Source organism: Arvicola amphibius, chromosome 6 (assembly GCF_903992535.2).
Source record: "Arvicola amphibius chromosome 6, mArvAmp1.2, whole genome shotgun sequence".
Lineage (NCBI taxonomy): Eukaryota > Metazoa > Chordata > Mammalia > Rodentia > Cricetidae > Arvicola > Arvicola amphibius.
In genome coordinates, this window is record NC_052052.2 from 47,659,901 (window position 1) to 47,676,601 (window position 16,701).

General features: G+C 46.1%; 1 protein-coding gene across 1 annotated transcript in view; it reads right to left on the reverse strand.

Annotated features, from left to right (window-relative positions):
- The window catches only part of Pgm1 (phosphoglucomutase 1), a 57,291-nt gene that overhangs the window by 5,508 nt on the left and 35,082 nt on the right, over positions 1-16,701 (reverse strand). The window contains exons 4-9 of the mRNA XM_038333119.1: positions 16,513-16,638; positions 15,393-15,583; positions 14,003-14,157; positions 11,893-12,008; positions 5,216-5,351; positions 1,937-2,120 (exon numbers count right to left, since the gene is read on the reverse strand). Coding sequence (XP_038189047.1) covers positions 1,937-2,120; positions 5,216-5,351; positions 11,893-12,008; positions 14,003-14,157; positions 15,393-15,583; positions 16,513-16,638 — 908 coding nt within the window. The remainder of the gene's footprint in view (positions 1-1,936; positions 2,121-5,215; positions 5,352-11,892; positions 12,009-14,002; positions 14,158-15,392; positions 15,584-16,512; positions 16,639-16,701) is intronic.

Here is a 16,701-nt window from a genome sequence, read left to right on the forward strand (position 1 = left end):
TTGGTGCTGCTGCTCTCACCCCTGCCCATTTCCCCGTGATTCATGGACTGGTCATTTCAGCTTGAAGCTTAATAAATAAGTCAAGCTGCTGGAGGCAGAACTTGGCTCAAAGCTCTGGAGAAAACTGCAGGCAGATTAGAGAAAGGGCTCTGTAGAGCATTGCGAGGGAATCGCAGAAAAGGGCCACGTGCCCTGGACAGGAGAAGCGGGGCTCATCCTAACCCAGCATGATCCAGTGGCCAGTCCTTTGATGACTGATAACCCGAAGTGAGGTCCATGCACGAGCAGGGCCTTTTTCTGCTTCCCTCCCTCCCAGTACCTTTCTGCCTTACTTAGGGAGAAGCTGAGGGCTCCGAGACAGCTCCTTTTCAGCACAGGAAGAAAGGCTATGTCAGACGTTTGCTTAAGGGTCCTTCGCTCTATGTGTGTCTATTTGTAAGATGCCATAGACTGACCAGAAGGAAGGACATGTGTTTGTCACTTCACAGTTCCAGCTGTGCCACTCCTTGGATTCTTTATGAGGACAGCAGACGGGACACGCACAGTGTGTCCTCCAGCTAGTCAACGGGGAGGGCACATTCACTCTACTCAGCATGTTTTACTTTCTAGAAGCGAACCAGGGTTGTCCTCACCCCAAGCTTCAACTGTAGCTTCTAAAACCTCCTCCCTATGTTTACTGTGGCCTATTTCTCTCCTACCCCGTCTTCTCACTATGTGCTCTAGTTTCCTAATCCTACAAAATGGCACCGCTGTCTCCTTCCTTTGGCATAGAGCACAGCTCCAGCTTCCCACAATGCACTGCCCTGCCCCTCCCTCGTGGGCCAGGTGCCTGCAGAGTTGGGACCCTGTGTTCTGAACTTTTGCTCTCGCTTTTAAGGCTTCACTACACCTCCCGTGCAGCTCTGCTGACCTCCGGACCGCTCTCTCCTCTACAGGCCTCCTTCCTGCTAACTGCAAGACCTAAGTTACCATCATCCAGACTGATCCAGAGTCCTCAGTCATGGCAAGGGCATGAGGCTATGCCACTTGCTAGAACTGGGCACTGAAGCTGGCTCCGGTGTCCACCCACCATCTACTCTCTACAGGGGGCTTCCAGTGACTCTCCACACCCATCTCCTCCCAAATCTGACAGATGCCATGTAAGGAAGCAAGCCAAGGCTCTGCATCCCTCCAGAAAAGCAAGTAGGGAGGTTATGGTGCCACAGCACCTTCGTCCCCTTCATGGTCTCTGCTTCCGAATACCCAGGCTTCATTCCTTGACAACAGGCAACAGACATAAAAGCGAGCAGATCCTGGGTGCTGAATGACTGTGAGGAGCAAGAAGGGCGACCAGCCTGGAGCCTTAGGCACCCATCATGAGAAACCCCAGCCATCTGTCACCACCCAGGGTAGGCGAGATCCTCAGCTTTGCTGTCCTACTATGTATTGCCTTGTCAGATGGCCACAGATAACAACGGTGGGAACTCCTAACCAGGAAGCCTTCTTTAGAGGGGCATATTCTTATCATGACTCTACAGCATGCAAGAGGAGTGCACACAATGTCACTCATGACATCACACTGCTACCACGTCAGAAGGGAGAGAAACTGATATCTAGGGTTACAGTAAGTTTTTTCTATATCTTTAAGACTTTCCCATAATTCTACATGGCATCTTGTGTATAATTTTAGGGCTTACAAAAATCCCTCGACATACAGACTCAGAGTTCCAACATGAAGGTACAGGGAGCTGCAAAGAACTGTGGTTAAAAAAAAAAAAATCTTTTTCTCCCTATGAGAATGTAGGAGAGTCACATGTAACTGGGCAGAAAGTCAAGTGAGATCAAAAGGCCCCCAAAACGGGTCTGCCAAGGAAACCTAGGGGCCTTTCTCATTTTTCTCTTGAGGCTTCCGAGACGATGCTCCGGTCTCTCTCACATACTCACAGTCTGTTCCTACCTGATTCTTGGAAACGCTTCCATCTACTGGATCACTGTACTCAAAATTATCAGCTTTCTCTACAGTGTAGACTTTATCGTTTGCTGAGAACTGCTTCCCCACAAAGGAGCGGTCCAGCATCAGGGCCTCCAGGTCCTTCATCATCTTGCTGGCGCCCTCAGCTTCCACCTCCTCGTAGTCATACCTGGAAGAAGTGAAGTTGCTGAGACCCCCTGGGCTGACGTTAGGGCATCCCAGGCAAGCAGACCGCTGTCATCCTTTGTGTACCCCATCCCCCACCCCACATACAAGCCATCGAACGTGAATTTCAGGAGCTGGCAAGAGCTGTGAACTCGTCAGTCAGCAGGGAGGGTGGGTGCTGGGGATGAAGAAGGAAGGGCAGGACCGTCTGAATAACCAGAGAACTCCTGGTTCGACCGTTCTACAGAAAGAGGCTCTAAGATACTCCTCTACGGGCTTTGAGGAGACACTATTACTGCCGCATCCCTACATCCTGAGGAGGGAACGTGACCAGCTCTATGACCTCCAGAGAACTCTATGTCAACCAGCACATGACTCAGGCCCTTCTGCTCCAAATGCCTATCGCTCTTATGAGGTGAAGGCTGGGCCTGCCCTTGGTTTGGGGCCTGTTTGAAGCTGTAAGACTGTGGCTAAGCAGAGTTCCAGAACCCACAGGAATTTCCTAGAGCAAGGCCAGAATATCAGAGACCAGATAAGTAGGCGCTAACTAGTTATGCTTCAAACACCAGTCTTCTTCAGCGGGGAGTGTATTCTGTTTTAAATTCAGCCTGGCAGAGGGATGCCTTCAGCGGATGATAAGGGGTCAAGAAAAGAAAACAGCTGTGTCACAATGAAATTCTGTGGTTGTTATTTTCTTTCAAGACTTGTTCTCAACCTCTTTCTTGTGAAGTTAAAGACCTTGGCAGGCTTTCTTAATGTGATGGCACAATTCCTTTTGAAACAGAGGCTCAAGATGGCAGAATCCATTTCTTTGCTACAGCAAACAAAGTACAAGATGTTCAAGATAATACCCCTGAGACAAGAGGAATACTGGAGAATTATTGCCAACTTACTGCTCCGGCAGTCTATGTAGCTGAGACAAAATAGTCCCCTCCAACCTGAAGCCGGCGCTTGCCCCAGTTAAAACGATAAAGAGCAAGAAATCACAGCCAGGCTTCTGTGCTTTGTGCCTGTGGTCTTTGGGTGTTTCGGAGAGAAGATTTTTAAGTTCCAAACACAGAAGGCTAGAATGGGAAGAATTCTGGCTTTGTAACCAGACAGAGCAAGCTACACCTCCAACTTCTGCTAGCAGCTACCTTCACAGAAGGGCCAGCTGTCCTGACTCTGAGAATCTGGGTTGCCTGATTAAATAACTGTCTTAAGGCTCACGTTGAACACTGGTGTGGAAGTTGACTAGCACCGGTGTTCAGTGAATGGAGGGTAGAGCGGGGTCAGAACAGGTCCTAAGTGCAGGTTCTGCAGACAGATTGGCAGTGGTATCTGGTAAGCAGTGAAACTGTAGTTGAACGTTTCCAGTGTGGAGGTGTGTTTAGATCAACAGTGAAGACCTGAACACTCAACCTGACTCCACTCTGGTCACTGCTCATCCACATAGCTAGTCAAGCAGTATTTACATGGTGTCTGTATGACTTGGGGGACACAAAGAACGTAAAAACAAACATGGTGGTGTTTTTGTGGAACTCTGGGCTTAGAGAGTTCATGGCTGCTACTGTGAATTACCAGGCGTTCTCGCTCCTAGAGGACAGTCCTGATTGGTTCCTAGGACTTCTTCATGATAAACACATGGCAGTTTTGTTTTTGTTTGGTTGGGTTTTTTGTTTGTTTGTTTGTTTTTGAGACAAGGTTTCTCTGTAGCTTTGGCGCCTATCCTGGAGCTAGCTCTTGTAGACTAGACTGGCCTTGAACTCACAGAGATCGGCCTGTCCCTGCCTCCTGAGTGCTGGGATTAAAGGTGTGTGCCACCACCGCCCAGCCACATGGCAGTTTTTATTTATGCTTTCAACAAAATAGTAATTTAATCAGAATCTTCTTGAAAGACTAACAAATTCAAGTTGCTTAAGGTTGAATTCTTTTCTGAATTTCTTAAGGCCATGGACTACCAGTTGTGGAATATACATACTTTTTTTTTCTTCTAAAACACCTAGTCTAATGCACCCATTTTATAAAAAACACCACTAGGGGCGGTGTGGGGAGCCAGGTATGGTGGTGCACGCCTTTAATGCCAACATTTGTAAGGCAGAGGCAGCCAGATCTTTGTGAGTTTGGGGCCAGCCAGGGCAACATAGTGAGTGAATCCCTGCTTTAAAAAAAAGAACACTAAAAATAAAACAAGAAATCCAACTGAGGCTCAATGAAATATATCCAAAATTTTCTTACATATAAATGCTTTATCTATTATCCCTTCTCATAAAATATTGAGATTCAGGGAAATAATTTTTCAATTTTTACACTTATCAAGGGATGGTCAAATAGAAATAACGAAGAACACTACTGGCAAAAATGTATTTTGGGGCGCTAAAAGGAGAGCCCATAGCCTTCCGCATGCTGACCACACGGATACTTCACTCTTCAGCTACACCTCCAGCCTCACGCCTCATATCTGAACACTTCTTAAAAATAAAAGCATATATGGTAAGGAAGAATTGGTAAGTGTTCTGAAATATTGTTTTCCTACAGATTTACCAGTACCTGGGAGAAAGAAAAATAGAGAGTAAATATCGGTTGGATCAACAGGTGAGATGCTGACCAGGATCACTGGGTCCTATTTAACGAGTCAGAGAGTTGATCTGAACTGAGCACTAATTGTTTCCAGAGTTGAAGGAGACACATTTCCAGAGTTTACACTACATCTTCATTTACTCCTCTCAATAGCCAGACCAATATTCCTCCTCCTACAGATGAGAAAACTAATGACCTCCTAACTCAGAAAAGAAATAAAATAAAATTAATCTATTCCTATGACTCTAAACCCAGTGCTATTCTATTATCCTGCCTATCTGACAGGTACATTTAAAATGCTTATAAATAATGCTTATTCTTTTGATTAAGCTAGCTATTTTTTAAAATCCTTGTTTTTTATGGTTGGCTTAAAAACTGACTTCATCTTCATCCTGATCAGATCATTTTCAAAGTCCGCAGTTAAAGAAGCTGGGTGAACTCGGGTGTCAGGATCATTGCAGACAAGATAGATACTGTCCCTGAGAATTGTCTCTGCCCACTTCCCCGTGATACCTCGAACCCATCCAGACTGTGTCTGACCTGGTAAAGAAGTTCCGACCAAACTTCTGCCAGTGATCTTTGAGGATGTCCTCCACACTCTGCTTGCGGGTGGCCAGAATGGAGAGCCAGGCCAGGACAGCCCACAGTCCATCTTTCTCGCGAATGTGGTCAGAACCTGCAAGGCAATGAGAAAGCTGGGTTTTCAAGAGGCCTTGAGAGCACGCCCAGCGGTATATAGGTACCAAAGCAGTCAAGGAGCTCCTGAGGACTCCAAGACATTAAAAGATTCACGTGTTCAATAAAGTGGCACAATACTGACAAACAGTGGAAGAAACTCAGGCATCAGAGGGAGATGCCTATAAGCATCTGTGGGATGCTTTGGTAGAGCCTGGTGTATTAATTATACAGTATTAGTGTGGGAGGAAAAGTCTCATGTCAATCTTAAATAAATAATAGGAAAATATGGCTACGTAAATTTTCAGTAAAGAAAACAACCTGCAGCACCATAGAAAAAACCAAAACACCCAGATAACGATGTAAATACAGGTGAGACTCGAGCTAATAAAGTCTCACTTTGAGCCTATGGTAAAACAATGGACGACCTTTAATGATGTTAACACAACTGGCTCATTACTATAAAGAAACTTCAGGGCTTTGTTTCCCCCTTAAAAAGAAAACAGTTCAAATCTAGAAGTTTAAAACTCTGCTAGACATGATGGTGTACACATGTCATCCCAACAATGGAGAGGTGGAGGCAAGAAGATCAGAAGTTCAAAGCCAGCCTGAGCTATATGGGGCCTTGTCTCAAAAAATGGGAAAAGGTGGGGGAAGACTGAAAACCTTCAAATACTAGAAAATATCTCAAGTTACTCTTGAGAATAATAAATACAGGTAAATATATTGTTCAAAAAGAGAACTGACATATTTATCTACTTGAAAAATGCCGATTTCTATACAGCACTATAAAATAAATAAAATTAAAGGTTATTAATATACTTTAAAGACTACATATTTACAATTATAAAACAGGTGTTAACAACACTCAGTATAGAAAAAAATTATTAATAAGAAAAAAGCAAGATCAAAATTTAAAAAGTATACCAAAGATACAATAGGTAATTCACAAAAGAACAGATTATTTTGTAATTAATCAATATCACAAAAAGGCTGACATTATTTTCAAGAAGATAAATTGAAACCACGGTGAGCAACTGGTACTTCTAGACAAAGAGCCACAGATTTAAGTTAGAACCTTGGGGTTAGGGTTATAAGGGAAATGAGATTCTGTTACAATGCTCTTGTATTACACTGGTACCACCCTTCTGAGAAGCAGGGTGGCACAAAGTATCAAACTCTTAAGGGAAGCCAATAGCGGGCAAGCCTGTTCTAGGACATCTTTCTTTAAACCAGTAATGTTCGGATTAGCGACTGGACACAACGTGCTTTTTGCTGAGGTTCTTGCTAAAATCCTCACCAAAATTAAGAAATTATCTCCTTTTGCATGGGGCAAAATTTTCATTTTTATCATTTTAACTTTTTTTAAAATCAAAACAAAGTACACACCACGGTAAATCAATTTTCTGTTTCCCAAGAATCCCACGTGGTCTTTAGAATCGTGTTTCCCATACTGCCACACTGTGACTTCTTTACATGTCTTCTTGTCCTGCTTGCCTTTTCACTTGGTCTTGTTTCCCTTGGTGATTCAGAGTCTGGAATGACGCTGGCCACTGTGTGGACATGTTTGGGAGTGCCTTTCCTTCCTGTCTTCATCCTTTTAGACCCAGCCCAAATATCCTCTCCTCTTAGAGACTAGTTCCCAACTTCTCGGAGCAGTTCTGGGTTCCCTTTTCCTTCTCCTACAGGAACCTAAGCAAGGCCTCTGAGGTATTAGAGCTCCTTGAGCGCCTCCTGTTGTTCACCACTAACCATGTGCTTCTTAGAGACTTGTTATTGTTGTAATTAATTCTGATAACCAGCATAGCATATTAAATTTAGCAAGGAACTAACTGTGGATGTGTGCACGAATGAGCAAGTTAATTAACTCATCCACTCCAACACTTTCCCTTTTTCATTAAAAAAATAAACATTTTCTTTCCAACATTTTTCTCTTTGATGGATACTTCTTTTAGACTATTTTTGTTAGGGTTTCTATTGAAGATAAACACCATGACCGAAAGCAACATGGGGGTTTACTTCAGTTCTCAGCTGTAGTCCAGAGTGAAGGGAAGCTAGGGCAAGAATTCAAGGCAGGAACTGGAGCAGAAGTCTTGGAGGAATGTTGCTTACTGGCTTGATCCCACGGCTTGCTCAATCTGTTTTAGTATACAGCCAGGGCCCTCTGCCCAGAGGTAGCACCACCCACAGTGGGCGGAGCCTATCTCCATCAATCATTAATAAGGAAAAGTCCCTACAAGCTTGCCTCAAGGCTAGTCTAATGGAGATTTTCTCAGTTAAGATTCCCTTTCCCAGGTATGACTAGGTTTGTGTCAGGTTGACAAAAATCCACCGGGACAAGAAGTGACATCTCAAAACCCAGATGCTGCAAGACTAGAGATTATAGGCAGTGCATTATAAGGCTTTAGTTAACACATTTGGAAATACTTACATAACTTCATTACCTACAGACTTTTACTGCTATTTTAAAGAATAAGCAGCTCTCTGCCTCTCATGGCTTTTACAAATGAGATGTTTTGGAACAGTTCATTCTGAGGATTCTGGCAGTTTCCCCGATACACTAGAGATTCATGATCACTTGGAATTATTTATCTGTGTACCCCAGACTTCCCTTTTTGTTTTGGTGGGGTTTTCTTAAGTTTTATTTATTTATAGGAGTATGTGTGTGAGCCCGTGTGTGTTTATGTGCACCGTAAGCATGCAGAAGCCTGTGGAGGCTGAAAAGGGTATCAGAAACCCTGGAACTGGCCTTACAGGAAGTTGAGAGCCACCCAGCATAGGTGGTGGGAACTGAACCCGAGTCCTCTGCAGAAACAGTTGAGTACCCTTAGCTGCTGAACATCTCTCTAGGACCCATCAGTGTTTCACAGGCAGGGTCTCCTTGGGTGTCGCTGCCGGGAACCTGTAACTCTCCTGCCTCCACCCTCAAGTGCTCTGACAACCGCAGGTGTGTGCCACCACACCTGGCGCCTCCTTTAACTAAAATAAATAATAAACTAAAAGTGCACATTAACTTTTTTTTTCCTTTCGGAGGTGCAGGGGTGGGTGCTAGACTAAAAGCATGGATATGTTTCCACTTCTAAAAAGAAACTTAGGGCTTTTTTTCCTTTACGAAAAATGAAAATGAAGCCTAAAAGTCTTAGCAACTCTGACTAGGCTATTTGGAAGTAACTGCATCGTGCACTCACTACCATACACAAAGCATCCGCCTCACACGACAGCAGCGTGCATTCCAGTCTGCACATGGGCTCTGCGGGCTCTTGTCTTTATTGACCTCGCATGGATGAGAACTCAGGTGACCTGGCTGCCCTCAGGAAGGCTGGATAAAGTCTACTCCTGACTTCAGTGTTCTGATGCGCAGCAATGGTGAGGAATGGCATGGCCCCTCTGCTGCTAACCTTTCTTAGCTGTGGCGCAACAGAAAGTCCTTTTCAATAAGAGACAGAAAAGGCCAACTTGAGCTGCTGTTTCCAGGTGACATCTGGGTCTAAATCAGCGGCTTTACTTTTTCAAAGCCTCTGCTTTGTCATTTGTGAAAAGGGAGAGACAGCTGCCCTCTCCCACAGCTGCGAGACATCCTGCAGGCCAGCAAGTGGAGCCTTACAAACTTCTCTGTTTCATAATACAAATGCGTGATGCTCTTTGGAATAAGGAGAAAACCAGAATTTTTAGGGGGAAAGTAATGTTTTCCATTCACCACATTAAGCTTTCAAAACATAATTTCTTTCATTGTGCATAGTGGGTAAAAACGAAAAAAAATATAATCCAATAAGCTTTCTCCTCTAGGTCGTGGAAACATCCCCCAACCCTAAAGGTACAAGAATCCAGGCTCACTTAAATATAAGGCAGAGAAGCCACTGTCACCCAAGGGTGGGGGGAGAAAGCTAGTGCTGGGCTTCTTCTCTTTGAGTGTCTCCGTTCTTGTTCCCAGGAGCCTGTGGGAACCCCGCCCTTCCCGCCCTTGCAACACCTGTCACTGCGCTCTGGCTTAATCAGCAGCTTGTGGTAAGGACAAACTGGGCTCAGTCAGGGCATGCCCTGGGTCATAGGTAAGAAAAATGTCAGCCCCGGCTGCGGGAGCCAAGAGTTAACGGTGTGGGGATTTGGATACATTTACTAGTGCATGGGCATCTTGGGAGCTGGCCTGGCACTGCCTCTGCCTGATGACGGGGTGGGGCAGCTGGAAAATGGCAGCGTGGACTTCTCTGAAAGGCTCAGTGTCATGTCTGTCTGCCTGTCTCTCTCTTTCTCTTCCCATTCCCCTGAACATGTAGGTCTCTCTGTTCAGAAATTTCCATGCATCCCCAGTAGCCTGGCAAACAGCTCCTGTAAATGCCGTCACCACACGCTCACCCAGGACGGCACTCTTGACCCTCTGTGCTATCGCTACCATCTCCCACAACCATACTCTACTTCTGACCATGAGCTGTGGCCACTGTTGGCTCAGGGCAGTTCTCAAGAAGGGTTGGCCCAAGAATAGCCAGTTCCTAGCTGTGTGGTGCAGGCCTGTCTTGTTTCCCTTTCGGTGTGTCAACTGGAAAGGACTGGCTCCCCAGAAAGCCTTCTCTAGCCCACTCCAGCACCTGAGGGTTGTTCCCTAGGAGCGCCCAGCTCTCCACTTAGCACGTCTCCTGCACAGCCTCACGACAGCTCGAGAACTGGGTTTGCTTTCTACCGAGCGCCTCTGTTGGGAGACAGAAAGTTATTGGACATGAACATCACCTTATATATTCAACAAGCCAGAATCAATGGCAGCATGTTCCAAGTACCAAGGTGTGTCTCCCATCCTTGCAGAAGAGCACAGAGACACGGTGAGGAGGCAAGTATGCAGGTAACAGTATGCCCGAGTTAAATACAACCAGGGTCTAAGCCTAGTCCCCCTAGGCAGTCTGCCTGCAACATCTCCAGACATGGGATGTTGCTATCTTTCCTGGAAGCGCTGTGTAGCTGAGCGGAGGATGCAGCGTTTGCCTCCCATGCCCAAGGCTCAGTTTCGAGCATAGAAATGGAAGAGAGGACTGGAAGGACGGCTGCTGCTGCACCTTGACCGACAGGCCGACTCTGAGAACCCCACGGGGAGGACTATCTCACGGGCAGCAGGCATGCAGTAGCTCACAGAACAAAGTGGCACAGCCCACGTTCTGTGAAGAAGGACAGAACTAAGCAGTCATCTTATATTCTTTTATTAAGGACTCAGAATTCTGGAAAATCTAGTGTCCTTTGGGACATTGTTCAACCATCAAATTCACCTTCCTTCCTTTTCTTTCTTTTTTTGTTTATCTGTTTGTTTTTCTGTTTTATTCTGTTTTGGTTTTTTTCAGGCAGGGTTCCTTGGTGTAGACCTGGCTATACTGAAATTCAAACTCAGCCATCCTCTTGTCTCTGTCTCCCAAGTGCTGGGCTCAAAGACATGGGCCACGGCCGTCCTGCTTCACTATCTTTCTTGGTACTCGATTCCATCAGGTCAATCTGTAGTCAAGAAGCAGTCGCTCTCCCAAGAGGAATGAACTGCTTAGAACCTCGGAAAAAGCTGCCTCGAGTCTATCAGCTCATACCGCCCACCACAAACTCCAGGTTCAGAGGAAAGGAGATCAGGATTTGGTCCTTATTAGCCAGCACGAATTGCACTCTATTGCAAGGCTTAGTGAATGCTTGGTTTTGACCTTTGTTTTCCTAAAGGGTAATCAGACAGTAATAAAGGATCACAGAGATGAGCCCCTTTGCTTTAAAATGCTGGGCAGAGAGAATGTTAAGACGTAGGACTCTTTGAGTGCCTTGCAACCTGGCTGTCTAGAAATGAGCACAGGCCTGTATGGAGAGGAGCAACTGACGCAGGTGCAATAGGGCAGTAGGGAAAGTCATGGGGGAGGCCAGAGCTCGGGTCTGTGTTTGGACTGGCAGAGATGAGAAGAAAAAGCACAGAAATGGATCTCAGATCACCAGACCCCACTCCATGCCACCCTTTCTCCGGCTATAGTCCACACCTAGGCCCTCATGCCAAGGCTATATGTTTACATTTTTATCACCCATCAACTTAAGTCTCACCCTCAAGGTCTCCTTGAGTTAAGCCTGATCCATCGTAATTTGTTGCTACAGAAAATTTGGCTCCATGAAAGGGAAAGATTTAATGACATGCCAAAACCTTTTCTTACATAAAAACAAAATAAAACAAAAAAAACTGACTTGTTCTACCATATTTCTCCTTAGAAATGAAAACATTTGTAAGGTTTCCTTGGCCACTAAGGGAAGAAAACTGTGTTTATCGAGTGTTTAATCCATAGAAACTCAAAGACCAAGGCTGCCAAGGAGGCCCTCAAACTTCTGTCTCGGTAGTTGTGATCCTCTGAAAGCTAAGCCAGCCCTCCTGTCCAAATGTGCCCACTGTTTTTCCAATGTGTACACTTCACCAGGTTGTCATAAATAAACCCTGTCTTGATTTAGGGTTCGCTGGCTCCCGCTGCTATTCTAAGATCTAGACAGTCTAAACTTTCCCCTGAGGCAGAGGTTGTGGGAGAGAAACTGCTAGCGTGAGCGCAACTTACCAGTCCCGAAGCTCTCCTCTCCACAAAGGGACAGTTTGCTTGCATCCATCAAGTTCCCAAAAAACTTCCAGCCAGTTGGGGTCTCATACAAAGCGATCTTTGTGGCGTTTGCTACCCTTCAAAGGCATGAAATCAAAGTTACATCACAGCAGGACTGTGGGCAGAGCCACGTGAGGATAGAAATGAGCAGCCATCAGTGTAACCAAGGGTCCCATTTAACTTTTCTTAGAGCTAGACAGAATTCTACATATGGTGGAAAATCAGAAAAGAAAACCTGGCACAAGGGGCTCTTCTGTATGGACTCAGAGGAAGGTGGAGAAGAGGGAGAAGAGAGGATGAGTTCAGATCCCACCGTGATACTTAGCAGGAGTAGAACAGCAGGGCTGAGGCATTTAAACCCATGTGTCTGGGTGCAAAACACATCTTCAAGCGTCCCCTAAAGAGCCACAGAATGGTGTCTTGATGGGCTTATTGACAGTGATGGGCCAGCATTTCACAGGGGGGTGCATAGCAAGTCACACAGGCAGATGGCCCAGTCTGTTCTCAACTTCCAGCCAGTGCTTCCTCCTTATCACCAGACGTCCCAGCTGCAGGGTCTCCATTCCCAACAGCCTCACCCACTACGATATGCAGCCTTGTTCTCCATCAAACCTTTTACTCCTTCCTCTGTAGCTTTAGACTAGCGCAAGGCCCTGCAACAGACTCCCCGCACCGAGAAAACTGTGAAGGAGGGAAAAACTTTGGAGTGACTTTTTAGCTCTTTCTGTTTGCATAGCTGAAGCTGCCTGATAGTTTTAATGCAGCCTCGGTGAGGTATCTATTCCAAGATGCCTGGCCCCTTCTTCCAAGCAAAGCTGGGTGGTTCGCATTTGGATTCTAACAGGGAAGGAAACCAAATCTATGATTCTGAGAACCATGAGAACACTTTTATTTCAGATTTGATTCTATACACATTATCAATTTTTCCAAAAATTCTAATCAAAGTACTTCTGAAGAGACACAGAAGACATTTCAGAGCCACCACAGGATGGCACCAAGCAGTTCTGAGCTCCAGTGTCGCGTCTGGAGGCAGAAACACAGGCTTTGGGGGCTGCTCTGGATCAGCTGTGGAGTCCTAGTGAGGTGGGCAACTCCTGACTCTCAGCTCCTCACTTCTGAAGTTAGGGTGCCAGGGAGGATCAAGGGATGGAGGACATGAAGAACCCCACAGAAGCTCACCTTCTGTCCCGGCATTAATCATTCTTTCCTTAGTAACTGAAGTGAAGCCAGCAGTAATTCTGTGACCACCTAGCAGTTGGGTGCCAAGGCTCTACGTTCAAATCCTAACTTAGCCACTTCCCAGCCGGCTGAGTCTAACAGCCTCCTTGACTTTTTGACGTCTACCAGTAAAGTGGGGGCTATTAACAGCATTAAATATTAACAGCATTTAAGGAAATGACTTATTCAAACATGTACAGTATTTATTGTCCTGAACAAGGGACCACCCCTAAGCTTAGCTGCTATTGTGTCTAGACCGATACACTCCTCTTGTTCACGGCCATGGCCTTTTACTAATTCACTCTTGACCAGTTATTTAGCAAAAACTTTCTGAGCTCCTGACATGTTCTAAAAGCACCCTGCTTGTTATTTATTTTCATTTTTAGTTGTTTTATATGCACAATGCTCAACAAAAATGATCCTGCACAGCTCAAGAATAATGCCTTGAATACAAAGACAGTGCCAAGCATTCATGTATTCACTAAAATTCACTTACTTGCTCATTTAAAAACAAAAACAATGCGTGTATACCCTATGTTATGTAGGCACGCTGTTAAGCAGAATCTAGGATTCTGAACAAAACAAAACAGTGCTTTCTCTGTAGAAGTGATAGGCTAGTGGAACAGTCAATCAAACAGACGGAGTTGTCAGAAATCAGGGTGGTGAGTCTGGTCTGGAGGAGTAGAGGATGCTGGGGGAGCTCAGAAGAGGGCTAACCCTGAAAACACCTCCCTGAAGAAGGACGCTGCAGCACTGGCTAAGCCGAAGAGGGAGGACGCATGCTCCAGGCAGTAAAGAGCAAGAGGAAGAACAGTGTGATCTGAGACAGGCGGGCCCAAGAACGGAGACCTACCGATCCAGGGCGCCACTTGTGGGCATGCTGCGTGCAAAGCCACGGACCCCAGTCTGCTGGAAATACGGAATACTGAAGATGTTGGCAGCGATGACGGCCACAGAGTCAGAGGGGTTCACAAAGAACCCGTGCTTGCCTAGAATCATGTTCCGATCCTTTGGAAGAAGAGAGACTCAAAGTAAGACCTTTTAATCAAACGGTAAACAAAAGCAAATAATCATCTGCGGAGTGCTAGAAAATTCAAAATGGACCCTATCCTCACACTGGGCTTTAAACACTAGACTGTTAGTGGATTTGCACAGCGCTGTTTGACCAAAGGCACCTCCGTGCTCAAGAGTTAAAACTGGTTTCAATTAAAGTGCAAACACAACCCCCCCCCCTTTGAGCTAAACTCTCTGTTCTCCCTCCAGGGGCCCACTAACTTTAACCTCCTAGACCTTTCCAAACTCTGGAACCAATCACATCTCTCCCAGAGGAGGGGAAAGGATGTACACAAGAGGAAATGTTGGCTGCTGACGTGGTTTGACAGGTCTACTGGGCATCCTTTGAGGAACAAAGGCCGAGTTCTTCAAGGCAGGACTGCTAAATCATGGCTCCCCTCATTTGATACTGGACCCAACAAGAAAGGCTGCCACCTTCGCTGCTTCCAAGGTGCCTCATAAGCAGCTGCACTTGAGCACCCGAGAATGTGGGGGGAACGCCAGCCCAACGCCAGCCCACGCTGCACTGGAAGATGCCCTGTGACTCGGTACCTGCCAGGAGCCCCTTTCATTTCCCTAAATCTTGATATGGGGGAAACTAGTTTTCAGGAAGCAGTGGCTTGTAGCTGGTAAAGCAGCAAAAATAAAAACTCAGCGCGATAAACAGAGCACTTGCTGTCTACGACACACCTAAGACATAATCATCTTTGTTTTTACACGGTCACCAAGGTAAGGAGCAATTATACACACAAAAAAAGAAAGGGTAAAATGGTAATCCTTTTAACATAATCATTATATCACTATCCAGCTAGCATGAATGCATGGGTATATTACACGCTGAAAACCTTCTCTGGAGGCTAGATGACTAACCAGGGGCTGGCTGACACCCACCTTAGGACAAGTGTCTAGGACTCCAACAGCTTATGAAGCATAGTCATTACATCCTAACTGGGCCTAAGCTCTCCTACTCAGCAAATTTGAGTGTCTGAAATTAAATGCACTGGTTACATTAAAACTCTTGTTTCTGCTCAAGGGGGTCTTTCACTTAATTGGCCTTGGCCTCTGGCACAGTAAAAGGCCCTAGAGAGCCACTCACCAGGCTCCCGTGGCCCAGGCAGAAACTGTTCATTTCCCCCCAACATCTACAAGGTCCAGCTTGCATGAGGATTCGTAAATGTACTTATACCCACCCCATCACCATCAAAGGCAGCCCCAAAATCATGCTCTCCTGACTTCATGGTCTCCACAAGGTCAGCAGCGTAGGTGAGGTTGGGGTCAGGGTGGTGGCCTCCAAAGTCCTCCAGGGGAACGCAGTTCACCGCAGAGTTTGCGGGGGCACCAAGCTCCTCACAGAGGATCTTCTTTACATACGGCCCCACAACTGTAAGAAATTAAAGTTTGAATATGAATAGTCAATACATCAAACTGACTAAAGCACTTGAAGGTTGAAGGGTGGGGATGAACACACTTTGGGGCTAAGAATGGTGCAGACAACTTCAAACCTTTCTCATGCAGGAGGAAGTAGACTTGTTCTGTTAAAACCAGGGGTGGGGCAACAAGGACCCAACAGAAGGCTGGAGCCCAGCAGAAGAAGACTTTCTGAGGGAGGTCTGCAGCGTGTCAGGACGCTCTGTACAGACCCATGAAAGGGCTCGGGCACAGGCACTCTTCCCCAGACATACAGACAACTGCGTGGGTTCCACACCCCTGCCACTCAGATACGTTACAGTTTTGAACTGTTGCAGAATAGGCAGAAAACCTAGTCATGAATTTTCGTGTTCTATATGTGGGTTCATAGACATGGCTGTCCCTCCTGGCCCGGTCAAACAGCCCACGGAGGAAGAAAGCAGGAGCTACACATGCTGTTGCTGCTGAAGTTAATCCTCAGCTTGCGCCTGCCCTCGGCTAAGAGAAGGAGTATGCGGACGCTGGTGGGTGGGGGTGGGGCTTAGAACATATCCCACAGGGCACTTGCAAGCAAGCAAATGGACCCTTTAGGGTGTATGTGGGTGCATAAGAAGAATGTAAGCGACCTGCCGAGGGACAGAGAAATATCCACAACAGCTGCATGGGACTCAAAGGCCAGGGCTTCCTGTGAAAACACTGACCTTCACAGCAGCTTACCAGGAGGGGCAGCTCTACTGTCCTGCACGCCCACCATGAGATTTGTAACTGTGTAAATATGGGTCTGAAATGGTTGCGAAATAGCTCTGTCTAGGCCACCAGAGGCTTAAGAAGAGGGTTGTGAAGGCATCAAGCCACACACAGCAGAGAGTAACCCCCCATCTTTGCAGATCCACAAGTCTGTACCTCCATGCATGGCGTCTATGCGGATCTTCAGTCGGTTAGGACCGGACAGTAGCTCCTTCAGTGCGTTGAAATCAAAGATGTTTCTCAGCATTGTGGCATAGGCCTCCACCGAGTCCACAATCTCCACTGTGATTAAAAGGAAAAACAAAACATATCCAGACATATTATACTCCAAACTAGCTATATTTC